The 27,636-nt window shown below is 42.4% G+C and overlaps 1 protein-coding gene across 1 annotated transcript; it reads left to right on the forward strand.

Moving 5' to 3' along the window:
• The first annotated feature begins 1,311 nt into the window (after positions 1–1,311).
• Positions 1,312–27,636, forward strand: psmc6 (proteasome 26S subunit, ATPase 6). The gene is made up of 14 exons (XM_061703777.1): positions 1,312–1,438; positions 1,910–1,989; positions 2,469–2,508; positions 2,576–2,628; positions 3,297–3,364; positions 6,115–6,229; positions 17,286–17,373; positions 19,857–19,918; positions 20,715–20,838; positions 23,087–23,148; positions 26,745–26,865; positions 26,957–27,037; positions 27,117–27,188; positions 27,267–27,636. Exons 1-14 carry the CDS (start codon positions 1,354–1,356, stop codon positions 27,383–27,385), a joined length of 1,170 nt encoding a protein of 389 aa, XP_061559761.1. The 5' UTR covers positions 1,312–1,353; the 3' UTR covers positions 27,386–27,636.

Below are 27,636 nucleotides of genomic sequence, written 5' to 3' on the forward strand. Positions count from 1 at the left end.
GTTGTTCCGTTCGCGAACGTTTGGTTCAGAAGAACGAATCTTTTTAGTGAACGAACTGAATCAGTTTATGAAATGATTCGTTTTTTTTATCTCGGCCGCCAACCGCCGCCGCCGCCAGGCAACCGAGTCGGCCGGGAGCGGAAACGGAACTGCTGAAGCGTTCTGTGACTCACTTCTGAATCTTCGGCGAATGACCAATGAGCAGCCAGCGTGCAGGCGGGGGCGGGACTTCAAGAAACGTCCTGCCATGTGATTTGCGATTCGCCAGCGTTGTCAGTCACTTCGGCGAATGACCAATGAGCAAGCCAACGTCAGGCGGCGTCGTGCAAGCGGGGAGGGACTTAAGTGAACTGAGTGATGCGTTCAGTGAATTGGAGTACTGAGGAACTGAAGAATTGAAGAGTGATTCGTTCAGGGGAGTGGCTTAAGTGAACTGAGTGATTCGTTCAGTGAACTGGTGCACTGAGGAACTGAAGAGTGATTCGTTCAAACTTATCATTTGCGATCCGCTCGACACAACTTGATTCGTTCGTGGAACTTCTTCGTTTGTGATCCGCTAAGGAGCGATGTACGAGTACAATGAGTGATTCGTTTGCGCAAGGAACGACGTACTACGCAGTGAACGTACTCATGAGTGATTTGAACCGCTCGTTCTGACGTCCTCGCGGGGCGAGCTTTCACTAGCAGCCTTTTCTTCAAGCTAACGGCTAATGTTGAGTCAGTCAAGCACATGAAAACAATCAGAATCAGAATCAGAATCATCTTTATTTGCCAAGTATGTCCAAAACACACAAGGAATTTGTCTCCGGTCGTTGGAGCCGCTCTAGTACGACAGACAGTCAATTTACAGAACACTTTGGAGACATAAAGACATTGACAAAAAAACAATTGTGCAAAAAGATGCAGCGTACTCTAGCACTTAGAGCAGTTCGAATGACTAATATTGCAGTAGTCCGGTGCACACATATTTGGTGCACACATATTTAAAATAAATGTAAATTAATAATAAATGTGTGTATACGTACACATACATATCACTCTCTCTGTGTCTCTAATGCGATTATTAAAGCTTTGATTCATCCCTGGATCATTAAATGAATGAGGAAGCACACGGATTTTGTGAAAAGGAACGGAACGATTCGGTGAACGAATCTTTTAATGAACCGATTCGAATGATTCAGTACACTCAAAAGAAACGCCGCGCCCATCCCGAGCTTGGACGTTTGATGCCACCCGCCAACAACACGAAGAAGAAAGAGGAGGAGGAGAAGAAGACGAAGAAGAAGAAGAAGAAGAAGAAGAAGAAGAAGAAGAAGAAGCTGCTGATAGGTACCCAGAATCCATTGCAACATAATGGCGGACAACAGGGAGAAGGTGCTACAAGATTATCGTAAAAAATTGCTTGAACATAAAGAAGTTGACGGGCGGTTAAAGGAATGTAAGAACCAACTTAACATGTACCTTTGCGTTAACAAATGTGTACACGTCGTGTAATGCGTTTATCTAAAGGATAGTATCACAATGACAGTCTCGTAGCAGGCTGGCTAGCTTGTGCTTTGTCATGCAGTGATCGTCGTAGTGCATTTGAATGGGAGTACAATATAGTACCGAGCCGCTAATTTGGAGTACACTAGCCTCGTTATGTGGAATTAATAAGTCGTGGTTGAATCGCAATGCTGACAATATGCATATGAATGAGCATCCAATACGCATATCACGTCGTACAATTGTCATTGTTTTTATTTTTATTTTGTTCGAGTACTATGTCAAGATCATTTACCACCGCTAACCGGCTAGCTGTCCCGGCGCTTCACTGGGAGATGTTTAACAGAAGGAGTTTGTGTCTGTTTCTCGTGTTCGGTGAGTTATTTTGCAATTAAAACGCACCCCCGCCCTGTTTGATTTTCAGTGAGAGAACAACTTCGAGAACAAACTAAACAGTATGAGAAGTCAGAGAACGACCTCAAAGCTCTGCAGAGTGTTGGCCAGGTAAAAGTGTTATTAAAAGTCATAACCTTGTAACTAATTCATGCCTTGTATATGTGGAATATAGTTTAATTGGGGTGACACCATTCCAATGTTTCCACAGTGTTTTGATGTTATGTGATTATGTGCTTTAAGATTGATTGATTATATCGGTATCTCGCTACTAAAGGCAATTGTCATTGATCATCTAAATACGGCAATTTAATATTTCCCTCTGTTCTGAAAGGACAGTATCTCTAATGCAATATAAACAAAAAAAGAAATCCTACTTGGTCCTGCTGTTGTTTTTGTTATGTTGTGAAATGAGGCTGACAGAAATGTGACTGATCTTGGTCAACTATTCATCAAAAACCAACTTGCAAATATGTCACTGATCGACCTGACAAATTGTTTGGCAAAAATGGTTGTGTAACTGTATGAAAGTTGTATGAAACATTGTGGTCATACATGTCTTAATCACCTCAATGCATCTATCGCTGTAGATTGTTGGGGAAGTCCTCAAACAGCTGACAGAAGAAAAATGTAAGTTTACTGTTAAATCACATGCATGTCAGTCATGTCCTAATGTTTATGCATTTTTCAATTACAGTCATCGTCAAAGCCACAAATGGTCCTCGATATGTGGTTGGTTGCCGCAGACAGGTACGTGCGCAACACATTCTCTCGTGTCAAAAATATATCGCTGGCGTTGGGCCAAAACCTCCCAGGTGCTCTCTCCTGAGTAGTTTAATTCATCTAGATGTAAATATCATGAAATAAAAGCAGGAATTCAGAACTTTTGCCTCATATTCATCTTTTGATCTGAAACCCAAATGTCTTCAGTATATAACAAAAGTAAAGGAATTGACCTTGCCGTTCCAATACTTTTGGAGGGGACTGTATGGCTTTCGCTTTGAATGGTAGCGTTTTATCTTGCATTTGTGGATGAAGCATCAAAGTGTTAACTGACAATGGTTTTCAAACCTTTATGTGCAGAGATTTCTCCAGATTCCATGAATCTTTTGATGATATCATGGACTGTAGATGATAAAGTCACTCAATTCCTTGAAATCTTCTTTTGGACGGCACTGTATGATATTGTTAACCTGTTCTGTAATGGATGGCTGGATGAATGGAATGAAATTGTAAAAGTTCAGAAAAATAAGGTCCTACCTTTTTGCAATACTACATTTAATTGTGTAAAATAGTAAATGTAACCCGACATTACCTTATGCTTTTTGTATTATGGTACCTTTACAGAGGCTCATGGATTTTTGGTGTGTGTGTTTTTTTTTTTTTTTTTTTTAATGGTTTTCATTTATTTATCCTAGTTGGACAAGTCACAACTGAAGCCAGGCACCAGAGTGGCTTTGGATATGACTACGCTGACTATAATGAGGTAGGCTGGTTTCCAATTTCAAATGTATGGCGAAAAATCCACACTCACTGGTTGAAAAAGATTGGGTACTGTACAACTAAATGAATCCTCATCATTTTTAGATCTATCCTTGACAATGTTTTGATTTTTTTCCACCACAGTATAATGTAAAAGCGTCTCCTTGCCATGAACTATCAAGTTGCCCATTTTTCTGGGTTGGGTAGAGAATGTGAGCATTAAAGGTCAGAGGACAAAAATATTATGGGGTCAGTTATAATTCGTATTTGCATTGTTTATATTGTTATGTAACACATGCATGTCATTTGCAAGCTGTCAACTATAGTGAGGTTTTTATTACACGTATTGAGCACTCCCCGAACATACCCGAAGCTTACGACACCGGGGTGTGGTTACTCTATCCAGCGCAAAGGCTACCGGAAGTGACGTAGCAATTGCCAAACACAGTGCGCAACACTCTATATGCAATGGGGAGCGACGTGTTAGAATATCAGGAGGAAGAAGATTTTGACGTACAGGAGCACCCAACTGAACTTGGCGTCGTCAAACCGTACGTTTGAGCCGATCAGGTGGTCGGAACCTGACCGTGACGACGACGAGCAGCCAAGTAGCAGCTGTACAACAGAAAAGGAGTCCATCGTTTACTTGCTCTAACATCCTCACGTGTCGATAAGAAACATAGTCGTGACTAAAATATAACGGGACATTTGAGGAGGGGGGGGGGGGGAGCATGTCTTTTTATAGTCATGGCTAGAAATAATGCACGCCGGGGGTGGCAATATTTTTTAGCACTACTATACATATGTTTCAGTGACACGGCACAAGCTTTTACATAGTATGCGGTATTCTTATATATTGTGTACCCCTCGCTGGAGTAGCTTTATTGCACGCTGCACAGAATGTCTTCTGTACGACATTCGTACTCCTTGAACGCTGGCAGCTAGACCCATTCCACACATCCACCATCCACACACGTATGTAATTGTGAATATTAATTACTCCACGGCGGACTAATATGCGGCCTGAGGTTCCGCCTGTGTGCTCGACGTCACAGGAGTTGACGAGACCAGAAAAAAACTTACGCCGCTTCTGCTGTTAATAAGTCACGGTACTTTTACTCCGTTACAATGATCTAAATGTCACTCGCAACTTTTATTGATCAATTATTGCTTATTACTATTGCTTATTGCTCTCTGAACTATTTCGTGCGCGAGACTACGACATCGACTTCCGCAACGGATGGTGTTTGCGTCATCCAATTTAAGCGCTAGTGACGTTTAAGTCTAGTTCGCCAATCAAACGACCTCACACATCTTCCATTGGGCTTCCCGGACATAGCTATTCACACGAGATAAGCCTGGCCCGCTGATCGTCCTGCGTACGTGGCGACCATGTTGGGAAGGTCGTCGTGACCATGAAGGCAACTGTGCGCTGCGCTTGTTTATATTTAGACAAACAAAAACAACAGCTTTCATGTATTGTAGTATTTGTCTGGCACTGTCTGCCCAAACGTGAACATTTCAGCTCACTTATAACTGGAGAAAACACCGTGTAGTAAATTGCAGATGTTCTTTTTGTAGTTTTGATTGCGTGCGCACACACAGACAGCAGCATCAAAATTTGTACATTAACATTTTATGTTGTAATTTTTTTTAATTGTCCATGCCGTGGTTAAAACAAAATCTGAAGTTACTCAATACTTGAGTAATAATTCAATTGCGTACTTTTTACTCTTCCGCAATTTTTTGGAGGGCTACTATTTGCTTGAGTCACATTATTGTCGCGTAACAGTACTCTTACTTTTGAGGACAATGTTTGGCTACTCAACGCTGGTACGTTTAAGCAACGTTTTTGCGCATCAGATCAGCCAGTGTAGTAGTTGTTGCGCTAGTCTTCTGTATTTTCAACTAGAGATGCTGCGAGTCGGGGCCCTGGTTGTGGTCCCAAGTGGAACTGCGAAGCACACGTAACATCGGCGACGAGCTGATCCGCTTGTACATTTTGCATTCATTAGGAAACGCGGATACAATTTTTTAGTTTATTGTTTAGTTTACTGATGTTAATGTTAAATGTATTAAGCGACGTACCGCTGTTAAGGATTATGTCACAACACAGAATGAACTAACTTCAAATTCAGAAATGGCCATTAAAAACAGAAAAATATTGTACGTAATATTTTCCTGGAGGAATCATTTGGGATGAAAAAAGAAGTGGAACAGATAATGATTGTAGTCAATTCTTTTCCAGAATGAGTGCTTAAAGAGGAGGGTGCTATTCATGTAGTGCAGGTGGACAAAAAAAAGCAAAGAAATTAGGCAAATATAATTTTAATCTAAAATTTATACATCATGTACTTGAGCGGTGTAACTAGGTTTTTCTGCGTGAAGAATTTATTTGTATTTATTTTCCTTATTGTACTCTTCAGAGTCTTCCAGATTGCTGAATTTATGTTAAAATAAAAAAAAATCTGTGTTAGGGCCTGGGAGATCCCAACAATGTTTTTTTTTTTGTTGTTTTTTTTTTTTGTCACCTATTTCATGCTTTGGGTGTTTGCATGTCTGGTAGTAAATCTTTATAATATGAGTTTTTGAATTGAGTGACAGAAGTTTTGCTATTCTAATTTATTGAGCTGTACCAGTAGAGGTAACGAGCAGTTTGACAAATAGCGATCCTCACACAAAATGGTGTACACTGGGTGATGGGCCTGAGCTCAGCATGTTTTGTTTTTCTTCCCCCCTCCCCACCCCCAAAAGGTATCTTCCACGAGAGGTGGACCCTCTGGTGTACAACATGTCCCACGAGGACCCCGGTAGCGTCTCCTACTCTGAAATCGGTGGATTGTCGGAACAGATTCGTGAGCTGAGAGAGGTAAAACAAATTACCTCTACTACTACGACTGTCACTGAACAAGTCAGACTTTACATTGAGGTGGGAGGTTTGGAATAACAATGCCCTTGTTTTGATGAACATACACTATATTGCCAAAGGTATTGGATCACCTGCCTTGACTTAGATATGGATTTAAGCAAGATCCCATTCTTTTACTATAGGGTTTAGTAGAAACATCTGTCCACCCTCTGCAGTTATAACTGCAACTGTTATAACTTTAAAGTCTTCTGGCAAGGTTTAGGAGTGTCTTCTTCTTTTCCTTTTGGCTTGTCCCTTTAGGGGTCGCCACAGCGCGTCATCCTTTTCCATGTAAGCCTAGCTCATGCATCCTCCTCTCGAACACCAACTGCTCTCGTGTCTTCCCTCACGACAGCCATCGACCTTCTCTTTGGTCTTCCTCTCGCTCTCTTGCCTGGCAGCTCCATCTTCATCATCCTTCTACCAATAGACTCACTATTTCTCCTCTGGACGTGTCCAAACCATCAAAGTCTGCTCTCTCTAACTTTGTCTCCAAAACATCGAACCTTGGCTGTCCCTCTGATAAGCTCATTTCCAATTTTATCCGACCTGGTCACTCCGAGAGCGAACCCCAACATCTTAATTTCCGCCACCTCCGGCTCTGCTTCCTGTTGTCTCTTCAGTGCCACTGTCTCTAATCCGTACACCATGGCTGGCCTCACCACTGTTTTATAAATGTTGCCCTTTATCCTAGCAGAGACTCTTCTGTCACATAACACACCTGACACCTTCCTCCACCCGTTCCGACCTGCTTGGACCTGTTTCTTCACTTCCTGACCACACTCACCATTGCTCTGGACGGTTGACCCCAAGTATTATAAGTCCTCCACCCTTGCTATCTCTTCTCTCTAGCCTCACTCTTCCCCCTCGTTCATACACATATATTCTGACTTACTTTGGCTAATCTTCATTCCTGTCCTTTCCAGTGCATGCCCCAATGTTTCTCCACCTGCTCCCTGCTTGCTCACAATGCTTGCTCTGAAAAACTTTATTGTTTTTAGCAAATAATCATTAACTTAGCATTTTATGGCTGTAATATGTTCAAAAAAGCTGGGACAGGTGGCAAAAAAGACTGAGAAAGTTGAGGAACACTCATCAAACACCTGTTTGGAACATGCCACAGGTGAACAGGCTGATTGGGAACAGGTGGGTGCCATGATTGGGTATAAAAGGAGCTTCTCTGAATGGCTCAGTCATTCACAAGCAAAGATGGGGCGAGGTTCACCTCTTTGTGAACAAGTGCGTGAGAAAATAGTCCAACAGTTTCAGGACAATGTTCATCAATGTACAATTGCAAGGAATTTAGGGATTTCTTCATCTACGGTCCATAATATCATCAAAAGGTTCAGAGAATCTGGAGAAATCACTGCATGTAAGCGGCAAGGCCGTAAACCAACCTTGAATGCCCGTGACCTTCGATCCCTCAGGCGGCACTGCATCGAAAACCGACATCAATGTGTAACTGATATCACCACCTGGCCTCAGGAACATTTCAGAAAACCAATCTCAGTAAATACAGTTCGGCGCTACATCCGTAAGTGCAACTTGAAACTCAACTATGCAAAGCAAAAGCCATTTATCAACTACACCCAGGAACGCCGCCGGCTTCTCTGGGCCTGAGCTCATCTAAGGCGGACTGATGCAAAGTGGAAAAGTGTTGTGTGGTCCAACGAGTCCACATTTCAAATTGTTTTGTGGAAAAATTGTGAAATTGTGGACGTTGTGTCCTCGGGCCAAAGAGGAAAAGAACCATCCGGATTGTTATGGACGCAAAGTTCAAAAGCCACCATCGGTGATGTTATGGGGCTGTGTTCGTGCCAATGGCATGGGTAACTAACACATCTGTGAAGGCACCATTCATGCTGAAAGGGACATACAGGTTTTGGAGAAACGTATGCTGCCATCCAAGCAACGTCTTTTTCATGGACGCCCCTGCTTATTCCAGCAAGACAATGCCAAACCATATTATGCACGTGTTACAACAGCGTGGGTTCGTAGTAAAAGAGTGCGTGTACTAACCTGGCCTGCCTGCAGTCCAGACCTGTCTCCCATTTGAAAATGTGAAGCGCATAATGAAGTGTAAAATATGACAGCGGAGACCCCGGACTGGTGAACAGCTTAAGCTGTACATCAAGTAAGAATGGGAAAGAATTCCACCTACAAAGCTTCAACAATTGGCGTCCTCAGTTCCCAAATGTTTATTGAATGTTGTTCAAAGAAATGATGTAACACAGTGATAAACATCACCCTGTCCCAGCTTTTTTGGAACATGATTTGCTAAAAACAATAGTTTATCAGTTTGGACATTAAATATCTTGTCTTTGCAGTGTATTCAATTAAATATAGGTTGAACATGATTTGCAAATCATTGTATTCTGTATTTATTTGTTTAACACAACGTCACAACTTCAATGGAATTGGGGTTGTAATATAAAACTTAGCTATTACAGTTCCTTTTTGCAAGATCTTTGTACCTTTTAGATATTTTGTCACTTTGTAGCCTTTAAAATTTCAGAAAATTGATAAAACCTATCTTTTTCACCCAATCTCAAACAACTGAAAATCTTTTGATCGACCCCAATTTTCTATCACGTGATGGGCTTGGGACATCCCTAATTATTTTGTATATTGGTGAGTTATCTGTATGTTTTGAAAGGACCCTCTTGGAAATTAGATGATGATCCTTTAAATAAACAAATACCGGTACATAAATAATGCAGAATATATTTTGATTTTTCTTTAGAAAGGCAGAATTTTGCAAATATTTTCCTGCCTTTGACCGTTTTCATGTGACGGAATTTTTGGTTATTTACACCATAGAGATATAAGTCACCACGTTTTTACGATAGCTATGCTTCAAATGTCGGCCATATTCTGTTCTGTAAGTGTTACGACAGGACTGTAAAGTGTTGTGTTGGTTGGTGTGCGTTGCCTTACTTTTTTGATGAATAAAGTCCTCGTTAGCACACAGTTGTTGTCCGCACAATATTGGACATAATGATCTGGCGATGAAGCTTTACTTTTTGTCGCTGCCCTTGTTCCTTGCCGCCGTTCCGCGGTCTGACTATTAAAGGCTTGCGGTGTCAACTTCGGCTATTGTCTTGAGGCTGTTTGTGCTCGTGTACCTGATCAGGCGGTGCCAGTCGCGATTTCTCCTTTCGGCATCGCAACAACCTCTCTTGGATGGGATGTTTCGGTGAAAAATGAATTTCAGACCGACACTGAAAATGACAATTTTTGGTGGGGGAAAATATTCGTTGACTTAGAAATTTATATGGCCTGATCGGGCCATTGTCTGTACGTTGATGGTGAAGTGGCCATCGGGCCACCGTTAATGTCGTACACCGCCATTTACTGTATCATCATCATCAGAATCAGAATCATCTTTATTTGCCAAGTATGTCCAAAACACACAAGGAATTTGTCGCCGGTAGTTGGAGCCGCTCTAGTACAACAGTCAGTCAGTCAATTTACAGAACACTTTGGAGATATAAAGACATTGACAAAAACAATTGTGCAAAAAGATGCAGAGTCCTCTAGCACTTAGAGCAGTTCGAATGACTAATATTGCAATAGTCCGGTGCAATGACCATTGTGCAAAGGGCGCCGAGACTTCAAGGAGTGTATGCGGTTTAAAGTGACGAGTCGTGCGATCATCTGGGACAATGATGGTTGTGCAAATGTTACAGATACTCCTCAATCGGTGTGCAAATGGAGCAGATGCTACTCTGGCATGAGTGGCCAGTATATGCAAATAGTGCAGCATGGCGAGACAACTACAGTGAGTGCACGAGTAATACATAATTGGCCCCACAGAAATGTGACAACGAACTCAAGTCAAAAAAATTCCAGCTTGTTGTAATGGAATTATAGGTTAGGTGTTTAAGAAGTTGATCGCAAGAGGGAAGAAGCTGTTGGAATGTCTACTAGTTCTAGTTTGCGTTGATCGGTAGCGCCGACCTGAGGGAAGGAGCCGGAAGAACCGGTGACCGGGGTGCGGACGGTCCGAGAGGATTTTGCACGCCCTTGTCTTAGTTCTGGCAGCGTGCAAGTCCTCAATGGCGGGTAGGGGGGTACCGACAATCCTTTCAGCAGTTTTGATTGTCCGTTGCAGTCGGAGTTTGTCCTTTTTTGTAGCAGCACCGAACCAGACTGTGATGGAAGAACACAGGACCGATTCGATGACCGCTGTGTAGAACTGTCTCAGCGGCTCCGGTGGCAGGCCGTGCTTTCTCAGAAGCCGCAGGAAGTACATCCTCCGCTGGGCCTTTTTGAGGACGGAGTTGATGTTGGTCGCCCACTTCAGGTCCTGAGAGATTGTAATTCCCAGGAACTTGAAGGTCTCGACGGTTGACACAAGGCAGCTGGACAACGTGAGGGGCAGCTGTGGTGAAGGATGCCTCCTGAAGTCCACAATCATCTCTACCGTCTTGAGCGTGTTCAGCTCCAAGTTGTGTCGGCCGCACCGCAGCTCCGGCCGCTCCGCTTCCTGTCAATATGCAGACCCGTCACCGTCCTCGATGAGGCCGATGACAGTGGTGTCATCTGCAAACTTCAGGAGCTTGACAGTCTGGTTCGCTGAGGTGCGGTCGTTCGTGTAGAGAGAGAAGAGCAGCGGAGAGAGGACACAACCTTGGGGCGCCCCAGTGCTGATGCTGCGTGTGGATGAGGTGGTCTCCCCCAGCCTGACCTGCTGTGTCCTGCCCGTCAGAAAGCTGTAAATCCACTGGCAGATGGCAGGTGAGACGCTGAGCTGGAGAAGCTTGGTTGAAAGGAGTTCAGGGATGATGGTGTTGAACGCTGAGCTGAAGTCCACGAACAGGATCCTCGCGTAGGTCCCTGCACTGTCGAGGTGTTCAAGGATAAAGTGCAGTCCCATGTTGACTGCATCATCCGCAGACCTGTTCGCTCGGTAGGCAAACTGCAGGGGGTCCAGCAGGGGACCTGTGACACTCTTGAGGTGGTCCAGCACGAGACGTTCAAAGGACTTCGTGACCACAGATGTCAAAGCGACAGGCCTGTAGTCATTCAGACCCGAGATTGCAGGTTTCTTGGGGACTGGAATGATGGTGGAGCGTTTGAAACAGGATGGAACTTCGCACATTTCCAAAGATCTGTTGAAGAGCTGAGTGAAGACTGGAGCGAGCTGGTCCGCGCAGACTTTGAGGCAGGATGGGGACACATGGTCCGGTCCTGCCGCTTTGTTAATCTTCTGTTGTTTGAAGATGCGTCTCACATCCTGTTCATGGATGGTTAACGCAGAAGTCAGAGGTGCGGTTTTGGTCGCGGGTGCGGCCGGGTGGGTGTGTGGAGTGAAACTGTCCTTTTCAAATCTGCAATAGAAGGTATTCAAGTCGTTGGCTAGTGTGCTATTGTTCTCAGCTTGGGGGGATCGTCGCTTGTAATTAGTCAGCGATTGGAATGCACGCCAGACTGATTTTGAGTCGTTCGCGCTAAACTGTTTTTCCAACTTTGCTGCATAGATTCTCTTTGCAATGTTAATTTCTTTAGTCAGCTGGTTTCTAGCTCGATTATACAGGGCCCTGTCCCCGCTCTGATATGCGTCTTCCTTAGCTTGGCGAAGCTGCTTAAGTTTAGCAGTGAACCACGGTTTGTTGTGGTTGAATGTCCGAAATGATTTTGTTGGTACACAAACCTCTTCACAGAAACTGATATAGGATGTGACAGTGTCCGTATATTCATCCAGGCTGCCAGCTGAATTTTCAAAGACACTCCAGCCTGTGCAGTCTAAACAGCTTTGAAGTTCCATCTTTGCTTCATTGGTCCACTTTTTTTGACTGTTTTCACTGTAGGCTTCGCACATTTAAGTTCTTGCTTGTACGTCGGTATTAAGTGAATTAAGCAGTGATCGGACGAGCCCAGGGCTGCACGAGGTATAGCACGGTATGCGTTTTTTACCGTAGTGTAGCAGTGGTCTAAAGTATTATTTTCCCTGGTAGGACAGTCGATGTGCTGCTTGTATTTAGGGAGTTCGTGGTCGAGTTTAGCTTTGTTAAAGTCCCCGAGAATAATGAGGGGTGAGTCCGGGTGTTTTTTTTTTCAATTTCGTTGACTTGTTCGGCGAGCGTTAGCAATGCGGCGTTCGTGTTAGCTTGCGGCGTAATATAGACTCCAGCCAGTATAAACGATGCGAACTCACGTGGCGAGTAGAATGGTTTACAGTTCAAAAACAGCGACTCCAAATGCGGGCTGCAGTGTGTGCTGAGCACCGTGACGTCCGTACACCATTTTTCGTTGATATGGAGGCATATCCCGCCGCCCTTCGTTTTCCCCCCCATGATTCCATGTCGCGGTCCGCTCGATGAATGTTGAAGCCGGGAAGCGTGACGGCGCCGGTCTCCGTGAAGCACATGGCCGCGGTACGTCCGAAGTCTTTATTGGTCTTTAACAGAAGATGAAGCTCGTCCATTTTGTTGGGTAGGGAGCGTACATTCGCGAGGTGGATCGACGAGAACGCCAATCTGTGTCCTCTCATGCGGAGTTTCACCTGACCGGCTCGTTTTCTTCTGTGGCGCCGTTTCCGCCTCCGTGCGCCGAAAACCGAGGACGCCGCTCCGGTGAGTAACTCGGGGAAAAAACTGAGCGGATTTTCGAAAGTTGGTGACAGAAAGTCCGGAGTAGCCTCCTTGATGGTTAGCAGGTCTCCCCTTGTGTAAGTGAGTCGTGTAAGGTCTCCAAAGACGGACGAAAAAAACAAAGACAATACTAGAGAGCGCGTTACCGAGGCGACCACACTGGTAGGCGCCATCTTGCTTATCCGAAGATGATTCAGGTTTAGAACGGGTCTAGCCAGAGTCCCGACCTAAATCTGATCGAACATTTGTGGGGTGATCTGAAGACGGCTGTGCACAGCAAATGCCCTCGAAAGCTGCCAGATATGGACCGTTTTGGCTAATAAGAGTGGGCAATCATTGCCACACTGATAGACTCCCAAAAAGTGCAGTGATAAAAGCCAAGAGGTGCTGCAACAAAGTACTAGTTTGAGCGTGTGCCAATTTAGGGTTAACCCCACACTAAGCGACATGTCCAAAATGAATTGAAATGTTGCGGTGTTTGGAGTTTGGCAATTGGTTTTAATCAGTGGCTGACCATTGGCCACTAATCAATAACTTCACGTTATGTTACGTGAGCTTTCATAACTAAGATATACGTTTGCAGTTTGAAGTGAGATTTCGCCGGCCCCCGCCATTGCCAAGCTGCACCAATATAGTATAATGCAGTATGTTTTACAGTGATACTTCTATATTATTGTATTTATAATTTCATATATACCAGTGGATGAAAAAGAGAACTGACTCTGAAGACACTCTGTTGTGGAAATGCACGAGAACAGTCAATGAATGAAGCCAACAGCCTCTGAAATATATTTGCGACATATTTTTGGTTCATTAAATTAATAAATAGTACAGAACAGTGTATGTGGCACTTCAAAACATTGTTTCCTGATAAAAACACCAAGGCTCTCAGTTTTTCTCTTGCAGCGAGCTGGTTTATATGTGCAAAAGGTTTTGAAATTATTTATCTTGGTCAAATTTGTTTACATCACAAAACCTGGTGTTCGAACAGGGGTGTGTAGATAATTATTATTATTTTTTAATTCAGTGTGTGTGTGTGTGTGTGTGCGCGCGTGTATGTATGTATGTGTATATATGTGTGTGTGTATATGTGTGTATGTGTATATATATGTGTATATATATATATATATATATATATATATATATATACACAAATATACACACAGTGGGTACGGAAAGTATTCAGACCCCCTTACATTTTTAAGTTCATTTTTTCCCACCTCATTAATGTACACACAGCACCCCATATTGACAGAAAAAAAAAAAAAAAACCTGAATTGTTGAAATTTTTACAGATTTATTAAAAAAGAAAAGCTGAAATATCACACAGCCATAAGTATTCAGACCCTTTGCTCAGTATTTAATTGAAGCACCCTTTTGAGCTAATACAGCCATGAGTCTTTTTGGGAATGATGCAACATGTTTTTCCACACCTGGAATTGGGGATCATCTGCCATTCCTCCTTGCTGATCCTCTCCAGTTCTGTCAGGTTGGATGGTGAATGTTGGTGGGCAGCCATTTTCAGGTCTTTCCAGAGATGCTCAATTGGGTTTAACGCAGGACTCTGGCTGGGCCATTCAAAAACAGTCAAGGAGTTTTTCTGAAGCCACTCCTTCGGTGTTTTAGCTGTGTGCTTAGGGTCATTGTCTTTTTTGAAGGTGAACATTCGGCCCAATCTGAGGTTCTGACCACTCTGGAGAAGGTTTTCGTCCGGGATATCCAGGTACTAGGCTGCATTCATCTTTTCTTCGATTGGAACCAGTCTCCCTGTCCTTGCAGCTGAAAAACACCCCCACAGCATGATGCTGCCACCACCATGCTTCACTGTTGGGACTGTATTGGACAGGTGATGAGCAGTGCCAGGTTCTCTCCACAAATGCCACTTAGAATTAAGGCCAACCATTTCTTTTTTGGTCTCACCAGACCAGAGAATCTTATTTCTCACCATCTTGGAGACCTTCATGTGTGTTTTATTTTTTTAAGCAAACTCCATGCGGGCTTTCATATGTCTTGCACTGAGGAGAGACTTCCGTCGGGCCACTCTGCCATAAAGCCCCGACTGGTGGAGGGCTGCAGTGACGGTTGACTTTCTAGAACTTTCTCCCATCTCCCGACTGCATCTCTGGAGCTCAGCCACAGTGATCTTTGGGTTCTTCTTTACCTCTCTCACCAAGGCCCTTCTCCCCCGATTGCTCAATTTGGCCGGACGGCCAGCTCTTGGAAGGGTTCTGATCGTCCCAAACGTCTTCCATTTCAGGATTATGGAAGCCACTGTGCTCTTAGGGCCCTTAAGTGCAGCAGAATTTTTTTTGTAACATTGGCCAGATCTGCGCCTTGTCACAATTCTGTCTGAGTTCTTCAGGCAGTTCCTTTGACCTCATGATTCTCATTTCCTCTGACATGCACTGTGAGCTGTAAGGTCTTATATTGACAGGTGTGTGGCTTTCCTTATCAAGTCCAATCAGTATAATCAAACTCAGCTGGACTCTAATGAAGGTGTAGTACCATTTTAAGGGTGATTGGAAGAAATTGACCCGAGTTAAGTGTCACAGCAAAGGGTCTGAATACTCATGGCTGTGTGATATTTCAGTTTTTCTTTTTTTAATAAATCAGCAAAAATGTAAACGTTTTTTTTCTGTCAATATGGGGGGCTGTGTGTATATTAATGAGGAAAAAAATAACTTAAATGGTTTTAACAAATGGCTGCAATATAACAAAGAGTGAAAAATTTAAGGGGGTCTGAAAACTTCTTGTGTGTGTGTATTCCATTCAAAAAGTTACTTTAAAGAGTTATAGATTCAGGGCCCACAATTTCAAGTATTTGTTTATTTTTACATTATTTGGGCTTCCAGCTCATAAAACGGACAAAATCAGGAATTAGAATACTGTGAATATTTCAGCCCAAATTTTGCAGGCCATAAATGTTTTAAACCGAGTGTCACACACAAATCATTTACTAAACTCAAAGCACCTGCAGAGGTTTTCCCCAGGTGTCATGAAATTGCTTCAATTTGGTTCAATTGTCTTAGTTGGGTTCAATATGGGGAAGACTGCAGACTTGACAACTGGCCAGAAGACCATCATTGATACCCTCCATTGGATGGGAAAGCCACAAATGCTCATAGCTCAGGAGGCTGGCTGATCACAGAGTGCTGTGTCCAAGCATATCAATGGAAAGTCTATTGGAAAGACAAACTATAGCAGGAGAAGATGCACCAGCAAAAGAGATGACCGTGGGCTTCAGCGGATTATCAAACAGAGAAGATTCAATAATCTAGCAGAGATCCAGAAAGAGTGGAATGAGGCGAGAGTCACAGCTTCAAAAACCACCACATTCAGACTCATCTGTGAGATGGGCTACAACTGTCGGGTTCCTCTGGTCAAGCCGCTTCTGAGCCAGAGCCAACGTAGGAAGTGTCTCAACTGCGCCAAGGAGAACTGGACTGTTGGCCAGTGGTCCGAAGTCCTCTTTTTCCGATGAAAGTAAATTATGCATTTCATTCGGGAATCAAGGTCCAAGGGTTTGGAGGAAGAATGGTGAACAGAACCCAAGCTACTTGAGGTCCAGTGTGAAATATTCACAGTCAGTCATGATTTGGGGTGCAATGTCCAATGCAGGTGTTGGTAAACTCATCTTTCTTAAATCCAAGGTAACCACAACAGTCTACCAGAACGTTTTAGAGGACTTGATGATTCCTTCTGCTGAGGATCTGTATGGAGATGCAGATTTCATCTCCCAGCAGGACCTGGCCCCTGCCCATACCGCCAGAAGCACCAAAACCGGGTTTGATGCCCATGCCATCACAGTCCTTGACTGGCCAGCCAACTCTCCGGATCTAAACCACATTGAGAATGTATGGGGTATTATCAAGAGGAAAATGAGGGTCACCAGACCCAAAAAGAGAGAAGAACTGACAGCAAGCATCAAGGAAATCTGGGCTTCCATAACTCCAAGGCAATGCCAGAGGCTGATTCCCTCAATGCCACGGCACATCAAGGCAAAGGGATTCCCAACCAACTATTGCAGATTAACATGTTTTGAAAGTATCATATTTTGATTGATTTTAATGTGACCCTAATTTATTTTTTTTTTTTCTACAAAAACATTTCCTCACAGTATTCACATTTTTTGAATTCCTGATTTCTTGGGTTGTATGAGCTGGAAGCCCAAATTATGTAAAAATACACATACTTAAAATTGTTTAAATTGTGGGCCCTGAATCTATAATTTATGAAAGGATTATGGAAATAAACTTTTCCATATTCACATTTTTTGGAAAGGGTCTGTATAAATATTTGTGTAATGGCTGTCGTTTTTAAAGTGCTTTATGAATAAAACAATTCCTTATATTTCAGTAAATCACTAGAAGTGCAGTTTTTCAACATTGTGGTCACTGTAACTAGTTTTGATTTTATGGCAGGTGATTGAGCTGCCCCTGACCAACCCTGAGCTTTTCCAGAGAGTTGGAATCATCCCGCCGAAAGGCTGCCTGCTCTATGGGCCTCCAGGTTCAATGTCAAATCATGTTTCATTCACTAATTTATTATACAGTGGATACGGAAAGTATTCAGATCCCCTTAAAATGTTCACTCTGTTATATTGCAGCCATTTGCTAAAATCTTTTAAGGTCATTTTCTTTCCCTCATGATTGTACACACAGCACCCCATATTGACAGAAAAAAAACGGAATTGTTGACCTTTTTTACAGATTTATTAAAAAAGAAAAACTGAAATATCACACAACCATAAGTATTCAGACCCTTTGCTGGGACACTCATATATTTAACTCTGGTGCTGTCCATTTCTTCGGATCATCCTTGAGATGGTTCTACACCTTCATTGGAGTCCAGCTGTCTGAATATACTGCTTGGACTTGATTAGGAAAGCCACACACCTGTCCTTACAGCTCACAGTGCATGTCAGAGGAAATGAGAATCATGAGCTCAAAGGAACTGCCTGAAGAGCTGAGAGACAGAATTGTGGCAAGGCATAGATGTGGCCAAGTTTACAAAAACATTTCTGCTGCACTTAAGGTTCCTAAGAGCACAGTGGCCTCCATAATCCTTAAATGGAAGACGTTTGGGACGACCAGAACTCTTCCTATAGCTGGCCGTCAGCTCAAACTGAGCAATCGGGGGAGAAGAGCCTTGGTGAGAGAGAGAGAAAGAAGAACCCAAAGATCACTGTCACTGAACTCCAGAGATGCAGTCGGGAGATGGGAGAAAGTTCTAGAAAGTCAACCATCACTGCAGCCCTCCACCAGTCTGGGCTTTATGGCAGAGTGGCCCGGCGGAAGCCTCTCCTCAGTGCAAGACACATGGAAGCCCGCATGGAGTTTGCTCATAAAAAACACCTGAAGGTCTCCAAGATGGTGAGAAATAAGATTCTCTGGTATGGTGAGACCAAGACGAAACTTTTCGGCCTTAATTCCAAGCGGTACATGAGGAGAAAACCAGGCACTGCTCATCACCTGTCCAATACAGTCCCAACAGTGAAGCATGGTGGTGGCAGCATCATGCTGTGGGGGTGTTTTGCAGCTGCAGGCAGGGACAGGACGACTGGTTGCAATCGAAGGAAAAGATTAATTCGGCCAAGTACAGGGATATCCTGGACGAAAACCTTCTCCAGAGTGCTCACGATCTCAGACTGGGCCGCTGGTTCACCTTCCAACAAGACAGTGACCCTAAGTACACACAGCTAAAATAACGGCGTGGCTTCAGAACAACTCTGTGACTGTTCTTGAATGGCCCAGGCAGAGCCCTGACTTCAACCCAATTGAGTATCTCTGGAAAGACCTGAAAATGGCTGTCCACCAACGTTCACCATCCAACCTAACAGAACTGGAGAGGATCTGCAAGGAGGAATGGCAGAGGATCCCCCAAATCCCGGTGTGAAAAACTTGTTGCATCATTCCCAAAAAGACTCATGGCTGTATTGGCTCAAAAGGGTGCTTCTACTAAATACTGACCAATTGGTCTGAATAATGATGGCTGTATGATATTTCAGTTTTTTTTTTAAATCTGCAAACATTTCAACCATTCAGTTTTTTTTCTGTCAATATGGCGTGCTGTGTGTACATTAATAAGGAAAAAAAGACGAACTTAAGTGATTTTAGCAAATGGCTGCAATATAACAAAGAGTGAAGAATTTAAGGGGCTCTGAATACTTTCCGTACCCACTGTAAGTCTTTGCAAGATTGGCAGTCAAAAATTAGTCCAGTTTAAGTTAACCAACTACTCATGGAAAAAATCTGAAATGTTCATAGTTTGTAGTTTAAATACTTGTTTGAAGGTTTATTATTATTATTATTTTTAAAGTTTTCTTTCAGCCTGTCCTCTTTCTTTCAGCCATTTTTGAAATTACATCATTGTTGGCTGCCCTTCAGAAGCAAAGAGCTGTGATTAAATTTCTTGCTTTGGAAGGGGAACCACCGCTAAAGCTTTTCAAAAAAAGGTTGCAAAATGTGGAAGCTGCAATAGACTACAGCAATCTCAAAAAGTTAGTGTTCAGGATCAAAGACAAAGAATGACAGGCTGCTTTGAGTGACTCCGTAACAAGGAAAGGAGTTGCAGACCCACTTCAGCAGTTAATCCTGGGAATAGTGCCAGGGCCAAGGCACTGATCAGAAAAGATCGCAGTCACAATTGATGACATCACCTCCATGTGTCACCATTGATGACATAACATTAACCCCATACACATTTTGCAACCTTTTGAAAATATTTTTTGGTTTTTGTTCCCCCCCTTCAGAAGCAAGAAATTCAATAACAGCGCTCTGCTTCTGACGGGCATCCAACAATGATGTCATTTTCAAAACAACTGATTAGAAAACAAAACAAACAAAAGATAAGCCTTCAAAGAAGGGGACACCGTAAAAATTTCAAAAAATAATATAATAAATTATTAGTAGGTTAAATTAAACTGGGCTCATTACTTTTCGACTGTATTTTCTGACATTGTTTTAATTTTGATGAGTCATTGTACTCCACAGGTACTGGGAAGACTCTTCTTGCCAGGGCGGTTGCAAGTCAGCTGGACTGTAACTTCCTCAAGGTGAGTGTTAGGGCTGCAAGATATATTATTTAAGCCTCGTCATCGCAATGTACATCTGCGCAATAGTCGCATCGTAGGGTCCGCTGCAATGTTGTGTACTGTAATACACAGTGAATCAACTGTAATATTGAAAGTGACCGGCAGAGACACCTCTTTGGACATGCTAATAAGATTAGCACCCACGTTACAATAAATTATAACGCTTCAAACAACACAGTGACTGGACTAGTTCATTTTTGGACCAGTAAACTTAGTTCCAAATTTTGAATTGGCAACTATGAACTAAACTACAGTATTTTCACGACCATAGGGTGCACCGTATTTAAAGGCGCAGTTTCAGTTACGGGGTCTATTTCCGTATTTAACACATACATAAGGCGCACCTTAAAATTGGGCACAGGCATGTTAAAACATACGCTATCTTAAAACATACGGTAGCATGCATGCACGCTAAAACAATGTTTTTAAAAAGGCAGCGGGAGCAAAACCGAGTTCGGTTGTACTTTATTGATCGTTATTTTTTGATCCATCCTCATCCACAAATCCATCAAAGTCCTCATCTTCTGTACCCTGTAACTTTGAACTATTTTGCATCGAAAATGAACTATCCCAACACCGATCCTGTATTATTTCACATCGCAATATATGTTGTATGTTTAAAAAAACATAAAAATAAATAAAAAATCGCAATGTCATTTCTTTTTTTTTTCTAATATTGTGCAGCCCTAGTGAGTGTCCATAGATGTGGTCATATGAAGATGTCTTGCCGATGTTACCGGTGTGTACACACCTGCAGGTGGTGTCCAGCTCCATCGTTGACAAATACATCGGTGAGAGCGCCAGGCTCATCAGAGAGATGTTCAACTATGCCAGGGACCATCAGCCTTGCATTATCTTCATGGATGAGATTGATGCCATAGGTGAGAGACGCTGATTCTCCGCTGTCATTTTTATTTCATTTTGTATTTTGTCCGCTATTGCTTTAAATGTTGTGTTTTTTTTAAACCACTTAAACACACGTGATATTGGTTTATGTTGCATACACAGACTGGCTAAAACATTTTCACTTGCACATTTTAATAAGAGCCAATAGAAAAGAGGTATTAAAGCCAGAATCCACAACTATTCTTTATTAGTAATTTTCACCCAAGCCACTACAAGAGGAGATAACAGAATGCTGATTAAGCCTATCAGCTTCTGACACAACTTGCTATATTTTTCAATGTTATTATTTTTTTAAATATATTTAGTGACTATCCTATACATTCCGACGCTCACTTGGTGGCGGTCTAAAGTGACGTAGCGGAGATTACATATTTTACCTACGAATGGGCAGGCCCATGTATGGACAGCACGCAGGTTGACTGAGCCATAGAGAGAGGAGAAAGCGTGCGGGATATACATTGGTAGGTGTAAACATATATTCATCTAATCTAAATCATGTTATACAACCCCAATTCCAATCAAGTTGGGACGTTGTGTTAAAGATAAATAAAAACAGAATACAATGATTTGCAAATCATGTTCAATCTATATTTAATTGAATATACTACAAAGACGAGATATTTCATGTTCGAACTGATCAACTTGATTGTTTTTAGCAAATAATCATTAACTTAGAATTTTATAGCTGCAACACGTTCCAAAAAAGCAGGGACACGGTCATGTAAGTATTGATGAACTTTTGTGATTCACCAAATACTTATTTTCCACCATAATTTGCAAATAAATTCCTTAAAAATCAGAATGGAATTTTCTGGATTTTTTTTTTTTTTTTCTCTCATTTTGTCTCAGGTGAGGTATACCTCTTAAAATTACAGGCCTCTCTCCTCTTTTTAAGTGGGAGAACTTGCACAATTGGTGGCTGACCAAATATGTTTTTGACCCCACTGTGTGTGTGTGTGTGTATAGAGAGAGAGAGAGAGAGACACACACACATATATCTGTGTGTGTATGTATATACATATGCCATAGTTTCTCATGTATAATGCGCACCCCCAAAGTTGACCTAAAGAAATGGAAGACGTATAGGTCCACTGATAGTCTCCCTTGGTCTGGGGCTCTATGCAAGATCTCACCCCGTGGGGTCAAAATGATCACAGGGACGGTGACCAAAAATCCCAGAACCACACAGGGGGACCTAGTGAAGGACCTGCAGAGAGCTGGGACCAAAGTAACAAAGGCTACCATCAATAACACACTACACCGCCAGGGACTCAAATCCTGCAGTGCCAGATGTGTCCTACTGCTTAAGCCAGTAGATGTCCAGACCTGTCTGTAGTTTGCTCGAGAGCATTCGGATGATCCAGAAGAGGATTGGAAGAATGTCATCTAGTCGGATGAAACCAAAATACTCGTCGTGTTTGGAGGAGAAAGAATGCTGAGTGCATCCAAAGAACCCCATACCTACGGTGAAGCTTGGGGGTGGAAACATCATGCTTTGAGGCAGTTTATTTGCAAAGGGACCAGGGTGACTGATCCGTGTAAAGGAAAGAATGAATGGGGTCATGTATTGTGGGATTTTGAGTGAAAACCTCCTTCCATCAGCAAGGGCATCGAAGAAACGTGTCTGGGTCTTTCAGCATGACAAAACATTACTTCTCTCGAGGAGATCCGCATGGAGGAATGGGCCAAAATACCAACCACAGTGTGTGTGAAAACCTTGTGAAGACTTGCAGGAAACGTTTGACCTCTGTCATTGCTAATAAAAGGTATATAACAAAGTATTGAGATTAACTTTTATTGACCAAATACTTATTTTCCACCATAATTTGCGATTTATGATTTAAATTATTATGTTTTCACCTTGCACATAACTAACACTTCTGATCAACACTGCATATTATTGTGGTTGTAGTTTAGTGTAGAACGGGACTGTGCATATGTTTTGGTTACTTCATTTAGCAATATCAGATGGTCCAAATATCATGAACTACTGTCTGTATGATACAATACAGCTTTTTGTTTTTAATGCCAGTTTGGGATATTTGATGATCAGTCTTGATAAGACATGGGTAGCTAGCTTCACATACCCATTTGGAAAATAAATGGTAACACTAGATAGAAACTGTTTGTAAAACTGCCACTTTCAATCAATTTTCTACATTCTCAAGCAAATAAACTACTCTTGACAGTCCAGTTTTAACTATTGTACGTTGTTCCCTGTAGGTGGTCGGCGTTTCTCTGAGGGAACCTCTGCTGACAGAGAGATCCAAAGGACTTTGATGGAGGTAAATGAGCCACTCTCGTGCCTCAAGGCTTTTTATCATGTGAGCTGCACGGATGTTTAATGTATAATATTGCTGCGCTACTGCTATAGACAGTCAATACATGGAAAGGGAATTACTGAAATTAAATGTAATGAAAAATTGTCCCCCAAAAAAAAAAAAAAATATATATATATATATATATATATATATATATATATATATATATATATATATATATATATATATAAATAAAATTTATTCTGGGATTTAGAAAATAGAAATACATTTGGTAATCCTAATTAGTCTATAACAGTAGTTTAGTCTGATTTAATGTCAGACAGTGAGGAAAAAAGTGTCTCTCTTTTCATATGGTGTGTGGAAACTTATTGTTGCAACTGTATCGGGCTCAAAACCCACGCAAGGGGCCGTTTGAGAATCCAGAGCTTTTTTTTTTTTTTATATAAATTATCCATCCATCCATTTTCTACACCGGTTATCCTCGCTAGGGTTGTGAGTATGCCGGAGCCTATCCCTGCTAACTACGGGCAGGAGGGCGGTGTACATCCTGAACTGCTTGCCAGCCCAATCGCAGGGCACATATAAGCAAACAACCATTCACACACACAATTCATACCTACGGACAATTTAGAGTCTGCAATTTACCTACCGTGGATGTTTTTGGGATGTGGGAGGAAACCGGAGTACCCGGAGAAAACCCACACAGGGAACGGGGAGAACATGCAAACTCCACACAGGCAAGGTCGGATTTTAATCCGGGTCCTCAAAACTGTGACGCAAATGTGCTAACCAGTCGCCCACCGTGCCGCCCTTTTTTTTTTTTTTTTTAATCTAAAAAAAAAAAGGGGGGGAAAAAGAACCTGGCCCTCACAAATTTCTAACTATCAAGCCTGCGACCCATTGACGTCAGCAGACCGCATTCATTTAAATGCTTTTCCAGGCCTTTACTGCAGCCCCTTTCAGTTCTTGTCTGTTTCTACAGGTTTCTCCCTTCAGTCTCCTCTTCAGGACGTAAAATGCATGCTCTATTGGGTTAAGGTCAGATGGTTGACTTGGTCAGTCTAAGACCTTCCGCTTTTTCCCCCTGATGAAGTCCTTTGTTGTGTATTGGGTCATTGTCTTGTTGCATGATGACGCTTCTCCCGATTACTTTGAATGCATTTTTTTCTGTAAATTGCCAAACAAAATGGTTCATTCTACTGTTACCATCATGAGTTACATCATCAATAAAGACGAGCGATCCTGTTCCAGAAGCAGCCATGTAAGCCCAAACCGTGACATTACCTCCACCATGCTTCACGGATGAGCTTGTGTGTTTTGGATCATAAGCAGGTCCTTTCTTTCTCCACACTTTGGCCTTTCCATCACTTTGGTAGAGGTTAATCTTGATCTCATCAGTCCATAAAACTTTTTGTTCCAAAACATTCGTGGCTCATCTCTGTACTTTGCAAAATCCAATCCGGCCTTCTGATTCTTTTTGCTGATGAGTGGTTTGTTTTTCTTGTGGTATGGCCTGTACATTTCTTCAGTACACAGTGGATTGTGATACCTTCACCCCTGCCCTGTGGAGGTTGGCATTGATGTCACTGACTGTTGTCTTTGGCTGTCATCAACTGCTGTTGATACCCTTGGCCGACCTGTTCGATGTCTGTTGCTCAGTACACCAGTAGTTTCTTTCCTTTTCAGGACATTTTAAATGGTTGTATTGGCTATGCCCAATTGTTTGTGCTATCGCTCTGATTGATTTTACCTCTTCTCTCAGCTTCAGAATTGTTTGCTTTTCTCCCATTGACAGCCCGCTGGTCTTCATGTTTGCTTAACAGCAAATGCAGTTTTCACAGGTGAAAGCCAAAAACAAGCACTCTCTCCTGTTTAACCAATCAGTCTAAAAGGCAACACCTGAGCAACTAGAAACACCCCTTAGTCGCATGTTCCAATACTTTTGCTCACTTGAAAAGTGTGTGGGTTCAAACGAAAGGTGCTCTGTCTTGAGTTGCTTAACACATTCTTGATGGAAATACCATGAAATAAAAGCTGGAATGCTGAATTTTCTCATTACTCTTTTGATCTGAAACCCAAATGTTTTCAGTATACAGCAAAAACAAAGGAGTTGACCTTGCCGTTCCAGTACTTTTTGGAGGCGACTGTGTATCTCACGGTTCAGTTTTATCACGGTGTTAATCTACCGGTACGATACTTTTTGCGATATCGTGGGAAAGCTCAGGGTATTGCAGGAAGGTTCATGGTACAGGTGGGGCAACGAGACAAAAGCTGGAGAACAGAAACTTTTTTCTTTTTTTTTTTCTTGCTCCTCTTCTTGACTCTTGCCGAGTCCTACTCAATAGGTTTTAGCAGTTTCTCTCTGTTTTCCCACAGGTTGTTACCGGGCATTTATATCTCCGTCCATCCGATGTATACGTTCATATACTCTACCTCCAAAACGGGAATTAATGCTGCAGCAATATATGCTCGCAATAACAAAACGGTCCATTGAGAAATTGTTTGTGTGCACGCGGGCCAGTCAGCCAATCAGTGTATTTTCTTTGTGACGTACCCACACGGTCCTATGGGTTACGCGTCCAATCAAGTGCGTTTATACTCTTGATGAGGAAGTGGAGCGCTGTCGTCTGGCTAAGTGATGTAGCCAGCCCAAAACTAAATTATTTTATACAGAGACAAGACTACGATCATATCGAGGCCCTTTTAATTTCGGGATATCACGGTGTGGTGCATATTGTTCCATCCCTATTAAGAACTCATTCATATTCATCAACTCGAATCCAATCATACTGCCACCGACGTATATCTTGGTCAAATACAATTTTCAACGGGTAGGCGTGGAATAGGGTCTCGCCCAGATTGTCTGTGAAATTCAGGTTTGTAAACCACTGTAATGACTAACAGATCCCTGTGTAGAGGATGGCGTTGGATCGCTTTATTTGAGATCGGCACAGCTTTTGACAAGGCTTTACACGATCGGGATTTTTGGGGCCGATGAGCGAGTTTAAAAAAAACGATAACCGATCACAAAATGGAGCAATGTGTCTATTTACATTACTTGTTCATTTACTATATATATATATATATATATATATATACTTGTGTACTGTGTACACAGTAGCTTCAAAAGTATTCTCTCGCATTTTAGACAAAAGGTAAAACATTGACCTACAGCTGGGGTGTCAAACTCATTGTTGTCACGGGCCACATCGTAGTTACGACTTTTCTCGGAGGGCCGTGACGGTGAACCCTTATAAATGAAAGATTACATACACTATACGCAACATGTTGATGAATAACCAGTTTTGAAATCAAAAACCTATAAAAACATGTTTATCAGCTATTACATTTCTTTTCAAAGGGGGATCGGTAACCCAAAAAACGTTTGCAAATATCTCAATGTTATCACACCAGAACACAATGAGCAATTTTGATTTGCTTTCGCGGGCCAGATAAAATGTGAATTATGACATTAAACGCGATCAGCATAAAATGCTGAATGTCGGCCGATGCCGATCAGCCCGATAAAATACATGAGCGGCGAGAGTCAAGCCTGTGAACAGATGATTACGGTATGTGCTGTCTGTGTTGCTTGCCAGCTGCTCAACCAGATGGACGGCTTTGACACACTTCACAGAGTCAAGATGATCATGGCAACCAACAGACCTGACACTCTGGACCCAGCCCTGCTGCGACCCGGCCGACTTGACCGCAAAATCCGTAAGATATCCTTCCGGATTAATTTTTTTCCGCACCGTTGTATTTTTGGTGAAGTCAAATATCAGCAGTAATGCCTTTACCCGCTCTTCAGATATCGAGCTGCCCAATGAACAGGCTCGTCTGGATATCCTCAAAATCCACTCCAGTCCCATCACCAAGCATGGAGAAATAGGTTAGCAAAACCTCCCTTTTCCAATGTTTGTGTTTATACTGGCGATCAATTTCGCGGTTGATGATGACTTTCTGTTCAGATTATGAAGCCATTGTGAAGCTGTCAGATGGTTTCAACGGAGCTGATTTACGAAATGTTTGCACGGAAGCAGGTTAGACATACTTGTCTCCTTACAATAGCCCACTCTATGAACAGAAGTTGTATCCATGCGGGCTTCATGTGTGCGCAGGTTTGTTTGCCATCCGCTCCGACAGAGAATACGTCACCCAAGAGGACTTCATGAAAGCGGTGCGAAAGGTGGCTGATTCAAAGAAGCTGGAGTCCAAGCTGGACTACAAGCCTGTATAGATCTTGAGCTTTTCATTATTACAATTTCATTCATTTGGTGTTGTATGCATATGGCCAGAAGAAAAATGTATTCATGTTTGTGGGTGCAGCAATTTGGATAGTCTGTCATCTACCAAAGTGACTTTTACTTGTTTAGTGGGCCCGGTACTGAAACTGGTCACATCTGGTGTCCCACGCAACAGTTGTATAAAACAAATGGGGAAAAAAAAAAGACCTTCATATATGGCAATAAACCGTTCTGTTTAAAGCTC

The sequence above is a fragment of the Phycodurus eques genome, chromosome 18 (assembly GCF_024500275.1).
Source record: "Phycodurus eques isolate BA_2022a chromosome 18, UOR_Pequ_1.1, whole genome shotgun sequence".
Classification (NCBI taxonomy): domain Eukaryota; kingdom Metazoa; phylum Chordata; class Actinopteri; order Syngnathiformes; family Syngnathidae; genus Phycodurus; species Phycodurus eques.

Bases quoted from the DNA above. Each gene is read 5' to 3' on its own strand.
- psmc6 (XM_061703777.1), top strand. From the start codon at position 1,354: ATGGCGGACAACAGGGAGAAGGTGCTACAAGATTATCGTAAAAAATTG. The intron at 3,365-6,114 runs GTAGGCTGGTTT...CACCCCCAAAAG, and splicing joins ACTACGCTGACTATAATGAG to GTATCTTCCACGAGAGGTGG. The intron at 27,038-27,116 runs GTTAGCAAAACC...CTTTCTGTTCAG, and splicing joins CACCAAGCATGGAGAAATAG to ATTATGAAGCCATTGTGAAG.